Source organism: Gekko japonicus, unplaced genomic scaffold, assembly GCF_001447785.1.
Source record: "Gekko japonicus isolate JY-2015 unplaced genomic scaffold, Gekko_japonicus_V1.1 scaffold240, whole genome shotgun sequence".
NCBI classification, from domain to species: Eukaryota; Metazoa; Chordata; class Lepidosauria; order Squamata; family Gekkonidae; genus Gekko; species Gekko japonicus.
The window spans coordinates 1347400-1355349 of NW_015164672.1; the positions used below are offsets into that span (position 1 = coordinate 1347400).

General features: G+C 45.9%; 1 protein-coding gene across 1 annotated transcript in view; it reads left to right on the plus strand.

Moving 5' to 3' along the window:
- The window catches only part of CALCOCO2 (calcium binding and coiled-coil domain 2), a 51543-nt gene that overhangs the window by 16196 nt on the left and 27397 nt on the right, over positions 1–7950 (plus strand). Inside the window, exons 3-6 of the mRNA XM_015409215.1 lie at positions 125–221; positions 2942–3075; positions 5016–5141; positions 6940–6962. Coding sequence (XP_015264701.1) covers positions 125–221; positions 2942–3075; positions 5016–5141; positions 6940–6962 — 380 coding nt within the window. The remainder of the gene's footprint in view (positions 1–124; positions 222–2941; positions 3076–5015; positions 5142–6939; positions 6963–7950) is intronic.

Below are 7950 nucleotides of genomic sequence, written 5' to 3' on the forward strand. Positions count from 1 at the left end.
CTTGTCCTGGAATGGCTGAAGGTATGGACAGGGTGGCTTTCTGTGGCACCGTGGGGGCCCTCGTCCTGAGTCACTCACAGCCTGCTTTTCAATTAACCAACCCAGAAAAATGTTGCTGTTGCAGGTAGGATGGAAGACGACGCGTGAGTATTATACGTTCATGTGGGCGCCGTTGCCAAGCAGCCCCGACAGTGCTGAACATCAAGAAGTCTTGTTTAAAGGTAAGTTATGGCCCTGGGTGATGCAAGCATGCCACTTTGCACTTCCAATCACAATCACACGCCGAGAGCCCGGACCTGGATAGCCCAGGCAAGCCCAATCTTGTCAGATCTTGGAAGCTAAGCAGGGCCAACTCTGGCAAGTACTTGGATGGGAGACCTCTTTGAAATACCAGAGGTGGGAGGTGGGGGCAGGCTTTATTCAGCCACCTCTCTGAATATCCTCCAGGCCCCCAGTAGAGGTCAGTCACCAGAGGTCACCATGACTTCCAGGTGCGCTTGCGCTCTCTCTCTCTCACACACACACACGCAAAATTACATGCTAAAAGCATGCCTTCTAGAGCAATTTTATACAGTGCTCAGGGTGGATTGGGAGAGTGACCGATAACTACCCCCAATATCTTCTGAGCAGACCAGACGTTGTTGGTAGCGCCTTCTTGTATGGTTCAATCTGAATCCAATGTTTTGTAATCCATTCTGAGTGGTGATCAGGAGAAGAAAGTGGATATGAATAAATGCTTTAGATTTGGTTGAAGGTGGTGGTTCTTACCTTTAAAGCCCTATATATGGTCAGGGACCTACTTACCTAAGGGACCGCCTTTCCCCACATGTTCCCCAGAGGGCACTAAGATCGGGATCCCAAAATCGCCCGGTCCTCCCGAGCCCTAAAGAAGCCAGACTGGCTGCAATGAGGGCTGGGGCCTTCTCTGTGGCGGCCCCTTACTGGTGGAATGAGCTCCTGGATGACATCAGGGCCCTGCGGGACTCTTTACAGTTCCACAGGGCCTGTAAAATGGAGCTCTTCCACCAGGCTTTCAATTACGGCGCCGCCTTTAATATCCTGGCCCTGGCCCCAACACCATCATCAGCACCATCATCAGCACCAACAGCCTGGCAGGAGCCCGGACTGTGGTGGTAGGCGGCCGCTTTAAATGCTAAGAGAATGACGCCATCTCTTATTGACATCTGTTTGAACGTGTATGAGTTTATATATTGTGATTTTAAGTAACCTGTGTTTTACTATATGCCAATGTTGTAATATATGTATTTATATATGTATACTGTGAGACACCCTGAGCCTGCCTTGGTGGGGAGGTGCAGGATATAAATATAATAATAAAAATAAATAAATATAGAAACCTAGATAAACAAGTGGGGACCCACGACACCTGCGGGGAGTGTACTTCCATCACTGGGCACATCAAGTGATCCCCACACAGTCAGGGATGCCAGCCGTAAGCCACTATGGTTTCCTGCTCCTGCCACAGAAATCCAACAGAAATCCCTCAAGTTTGCAGAACTATCTGTTTATCGTCAGAGTGGCCTCAATCTGCAGATTTAGATATCAGCAGAGTGGGCCACACGTGACTATTAGAATATAAGATATTATTGAAAGAACCTGGCACCAGATGACTGTAGATCACTGCAAAACAGTGAGGATGTAAACTGGCTTTGGGCACCAGCTCCCTCCAGCAGTACAGTTTTAATACCACTGCAAAGATGGCTAAAATGGAGGGAAAACGACATTTATAGGACGACAGCTATAAGAATGTGTTCTGTTGAAGTGAGATGAACACTGGGTCGTGGTAGGGCACATAGGAAAAAGGCTTACTTGCATGCACAATAAGTAAGGGAACTTGGGGAGATAGATTCTCTTGTGTTCTAGAGCGTCTAAAGCTCTTAAACACAGTACCAGATTCCCTCCATCTGTCAGATTAAATAGGCAGGCGTCAGTACAGAGGCATTTGATGATATAAACAAAATTTGGTATGCTTTAATTGGATTATATGTTTCTGAGTATCCCACAGCGGTATAAAATCCTACATCAGTTTTTCAGGTTAGACAGTGGTTTGCTGCACAGGTGACACAACTTGTAGCCATTGTGTATTTTGTGTGATCTTTCAGCCGAAAGGCCACACCTGTGCACCCGCAACTTGGTAACTCCCAACTCCAAATTCCTACTGAGCCATTGTTTTTCACTGACCTGAAGCCACTCAGAGGTTACATCACACTAAGAGCGCACTGGTCACTGGTCAGCTTTATATAGAAGTGTGACCTACTGCTGTTAAGCACAGATCTGTACGTGGCAGGAAGAGACTCGAGACAAAATTGTCCTTCAGTTACAGTTGTTCTGGCACTTTGTATGGGGAAGGGAGGGAGTGAACTTTTATAGGAAGGCAGCACTGCAAATAAGCCAATTCCTAGTATGTTGCAGGGATCTTTATTTGTGAACTGTCTTTATTTGTGAACCCAGAAGTATTGCAATTAGACTGAGGAGTGACTTAAAAAACAATAATACAAACAGCAACTGAAACACTGCATGCAGCAGTCTCTAAGTCTCTCTCTAGAAAGAAGATGTGTGATCTTAGGCCAAATCCTCAAGCTACCAGTCCCCTGGCAAAACGTATGGGAATAACTACAAATTACAAATTCTATCACTACAAACTCCAGCTAACATAATTCAGATATACGGAAGCACAAGTCTGGTGAATATCCTGTCTGATCATACTGGCTTCCTCCAACAGTGCTAAATTATTGTAGAATCAATTTCCAGGGTGAAACACAATTGCAGCCCAATTAGTAAAGGGGCCTGTGATAAGTCCAGTGCTTGCAGAGTTGGTCCTGCTTGCTGTGGCTTTGTGGGTGGCATTCTTGTTTACGCTGCAGCCCCGTTTGCACGTTGGAGAGGCTGAAAATACAACCTGACTTTTTAAAACCTCCAGCTTACTACTTGCCAAAGGATGATGAATATTATCAGTTCTGCTATGTCGACCAGGATGGGATAGTCCGTGGAGCCAGCGTCCCCTTTCAGTTCCATGTTGCGTCTGAGGATGACATGCTGGTGGTTACTACGCAGGTTTGTCTCCTTTCCTGTTCCCTGATCCGTATAAGTCCTTTTCAGGTGTTATGCCGACGTCCCGGGAGCCTGGCTATCATGTGTATCAAGCGCCCGCCACTACCCACTGTGCTCCCAATGCACCACATTCATGTCTGAACAGGGGCAGCAAGCATATTTTTTATGTGCTTGCTGCTTCGATATATGCCAACCCAAACCCTGGAAGATCCAGAGGTTGTTCGTCTGTACCAAAGTTGTATGTGCATGTAACATGACTACACGTATTGGGAAGACCTGTGCATAGTTGCGAGCCTCCTGGTCCATGTGGATATAAGGTCTTAAGGGGGAATCAATCTAGTGAAGTGCGTGAGGGGTTTGCAAACCTTTACCAGCCCATTATCCCACTTAGTTGGTTTCTGGTCTGTTTTGTTACTGGACCCTTGATATTGCTGCTTGGCCAGGATGCCCTCAACAACACTCGGTTATCTTGGTTGCAGGTGAGCAGTACAGCTCACTACACTCATCTGGTTTTCAGAGGGAGGGAAAAGGTGTACACATTTCTCAAAAGAGAGATTTGTGTACCTGTGGTGAAACCTGGTCCAGTTCCTGCTGTTTGTCCCATTTGTGTCACACCCTTCCTCTTAAGGAACTCAGGGTCAGATATCAGGTTCCCCCCTCCAATGTGGCCCAGTGGTTAAGACTGTTGGACTAGTATATGGGAGACCTGAGTTCATTTCCCCACTTAAGTGAGGCAGCTTGCTGGGTGACCTTGGGCCAGTCACACTCTCTCAGCCTAACCTACATCACAGGGTGGTAGTGGGGATAAAATGGAGGAGAGGAGAACAATGTAAGCTGCCCTGGGTTCCCGTTGGCGAGAAGGGTGGGGTGCAAATGAATTAAGTAAATAAAGTAAGCTAGGGCTGGTAAGTCCCGATGATGCGCCAGCAGGGTGTGGTGGAATAGAGCCTCCCTGGAATGGGATGGGGCTCCGCAACACAGTGGCATCCCGTGGAAGTGACATCATCACGGGGACATCGTGTGAGTGATGCTCTGGTTTTAGGGCAAAACCTTGGTGAAATCACCATCAAGCCATAGAGTTTTGCCCGGAAACTAGAGCGTTGCCATGCAACATCCTTGAGGTGATGACATCACTTCTGCATGACGGCATCATGTCGGGGACATCACACAGCGATGTCACTGTTTGGGGGCGGAGTTTCCCCGCCGGTCAGCTGGCCAGTGGTGGGCAGAAGCCCCAAAAACTGGGGGATCCCCCACTGGGACCTGGGGAATGGCAACTATATTTTCAGCCAGGCACATTTGAAGAAGGAGTCCCTGGTGAAGCCTGTCCTTAAGGCTGAATGCCCATTCATCTGACATTTGGCATTTCAAGCATTTGACATTTGAAGCCAATGTTCTCTCTGGAGGGCTCTTTTAAATTCCTCCTTTTGTCACACAGTGACTTGCTCAAGGACATGGGATGCATGTGCTGTGCACCTGCCAGCATGGTGTAGTGGTTAAGAGTGCCGGACTCTCATCTGAAAAACCAGGTTGGATTCCCCCACTCCTCCACAGGAAGCCTGCTGGGGGACCTTGGGCCAGTCACAGTTCTCTCAGAACTCTCTCAGTCCCACCTACCTCCTAAGATGCATGTTGTGGGGAGAGGAAGGGAAGGTGATTGGAAGCCACTTTGAGACTCCATAAGGTAGAGAAAAACAGGGTATAACAGCCTACTCATCTTATACTCTACCTGTTCTCTCCTCCCCCCCCCCCCCAGCCACTTTTCTGACCTGGCCATGGTCTTTTTGTGTTTGCTGCCGTTCTGGAGATTCCTGTGTTTCAAGGCACCCCCTTGTGAGATTTGTGGAGGCTGCTGGTGTCTTCTCACCATCTTCTTTCAGCAGTTGCCTTTGCAGAGTTCCTATTGATATGTCTCCCTTCATGATACTTCTTTTCCTCCGCAGGGAGAAGTAGAGGAGATTGAACAGCAAAATAAATCTTTGCTTCAAGAAAACCAGAAACTGAAGGAAACTTTAACAAATCTCCAAAAGCAGAACGAGGACTTACAGGAGCAGATTGTGAAGGCACAAGTTAGTAGTTCTCTTGTTTAAAAAACAAAACAACCAAAGCCTTGAGATTCCCACCTGGATCAAGGGAACTATCTTTTATTTTCCTTGGAGGCTATGGAACTTATAACTGAATACATGGAGTTTTGTTATACTGGACTAGACCCCTGATCTGTCAAGGTCAGTCTTGTGTACCCTGACTGGCAGCAGCTCTCCAGGGCCTTAGGTGGCATTCACATTGCCCGTTACCTGGTTCTTTAACTGGAGATGATGGGGACTGAATCTCTGGGACCTTCCACATGTCAAGCAGATGCTCTGCCACAGAGCCCCAACCCTGAGCTAACAAGCCAATGAATTTGCTTTATACCAAGTCAGACCATTTGTCTGTCACGGTCAGTATTGCCTACTGTGGTTGACAGCATCTCTCAAGAGTCTTAGGTTGAGATCTTTCACTTACTACTAAATCCTTTTCACAGGGGGTCCCAGGTGTTGGGACCTTCTGCATGCATAGCTAATGCGCTACCACTGAACCCTGGCCCCTCCTGTTGTAACTGCCAAGTCAATCTTGGGGAAGTTTGATGTCATACCGAAAAAAGGCATGTCATGATCAGTGCAGAAAAAGCAACAATAAGAAGGCATCTTCAAGACTTTATTGGAGCAGAAGCTTTTGCAGAGCGGATGCATGAAGTGTACCGTCATTTGGTTGAGATAGATAGATGTGGATGGGAATTGGGCAGTGAGTGGCCCAAAATGGTTAAGACGCTGAACTGCAGGCTGGAAGGTCGTTAGTTCAGCAGTTCAAGACCCGAGTGCCGCATGACGGAGTGAGCTCCCATCTCTGGTTCCAGCTCCTGCCAACCTAGCGGTTCGAAAGCAAGAAATTGCAAGTAGATAAATAGGTACTGCTTCGGTGGGAAGGTAACAGCATTCCATGTGCCTTGGCGTTTAGTCATGCCGGCCACATGACCACGGAAATGTCTTTGGACAGCGCTGGCTCTTCGGCTTGGAAATGGAGATGAGCACCACAACCTTAGAGTCGGATTCGACTGGCTTTCGAGCAAGGGAAACCTTTACCTTTACTAATATAGTGTAGTCCAAAGCCAGTGACATGCAAAGGGTACAGTCCACAGCATTTCTGTGCAAATCTCAGATGCATGCAAGATGACTGGCCAGTGATGGTTCATAAAATTAGACTTTCAGCATTTATGGTGCGAGAAGAATCAACTTTTTAAAGGCTAGTGAGACTGTGCTGTCACTTAGTATTGCTCTAATGAGTTATTTCTGTGGACACTTGCTTCCGTACATCTGAGCTTTGCAGAGAAATGTCACAGGCTGTGCCTCTTGTACTTAGTTAGCTTTTGACCCTACTGCTTGTTAATCCCCCCCCCATACCATGTATATTTTTAATTGCCAAATAAAGAGGGACTGTGGCGCAATGGCCAGTGTTCCCTCTAAGCTGAATTAGTGTGAGCTAGCTCACAGTTTTTGAGCCTCCGGCTCACACGTTTTTGTCTCGGCTCAGGAAGGATGGCTCCAGAGCAAACTAATTTATGCAGTCGCCAAATCGCTCGCTCACAACTTTAATGCCAGTAGCTCACAAAGTAGAATTGTTGCTCACAAGACTCCACGGCTTAGAGGGAGCATTGCTTGTAGCCCCCAGCATCTGTGGTTAAAGGGATCAAGTTGTTTTCTCTTAGTAGTATAACTTTTTATAGGTATCATACATAGTGTTTTAATTGTTAGTCCTTGACCATTCATCTTAAAAATGAATTCTATCTGTTAAAACAATTCTTGATTCACTATTGCTAATAAATTTCTCTAGTTGATTCTCATAAGCAACATCAAGTAATATCTACATAATTCATTGTCATTGCTACAATATCAATAATTAATTTTCCTATTCATTAATTTGTTGTCATAATTGATAAATACTAGAGTGACTTCTTAATTGAATGAATTGTTCCTCTGATTAATATAACAGGCAGTGCTAGAAACTGTTACCTACATTAATTCAGCTTTCGCTTTTAATTCAGAAAGTTTTAGCATGAAAATAATATAAGGTTCAATCTGTAAGCTTTGAGATCCATGTTATATTGCTCCTGAATTAAGGTTATTGTCCTTAGTCCTCTTGTTTGCTTCGACACTGCTTACAGCATTGACAACTAAAATAGCCGAGATATTCTCTCCTATGTACTTTGTACCTAATAGCAGGGCTTTTTTTGTAGAAAAAGCCCAGCAGGAACTCATTAACATAATTGGCCACACCCAACAGCAGGAACTTATTAGCATGTTGGGCCACACCCCTGACAACACAGCTCATTATCATATTAGGCCACACCCCCATGCTACCAGAAGTGTGGTCATCCAGCCACACCCACCTTTTGCTTCTTATTCTGTTTACCTTGTTTGTTGTCAAAACCCAGGGCTTTTTTTGTAGCAGGAACTCCTTTGCATGTTAGGCCACACACCCATACTGTAGCCAATCCTAATGAGTTTCTGCTGTTGGGTGTGTCTTGTTATGCTAATGAGTTCCTGCTGGGCGTGGCCAATTCAGGAGCCAGCCGGAACTCCGTTCCTGTGCGTTCCTGCCCAAAAATAGCCCTGCATAATAGCCTTCAATACTGTATTTTGATGTTATTGTTATAGTATGTTTAATAACAGACAATGAAAGTTTTTTTTAAAAAGTAGTGGGTGATACAAAAGACCTTGGCTTAAAATCCTGGCAAGCCTCATCTTGTCAGAGTAGACAATTGTGACCTGACAGATTGACAGACTAATTTACTAGAAGGCAGCAACTGGAGAAGCAAGGAACTGAACCTGCAGCCTTCTGTGT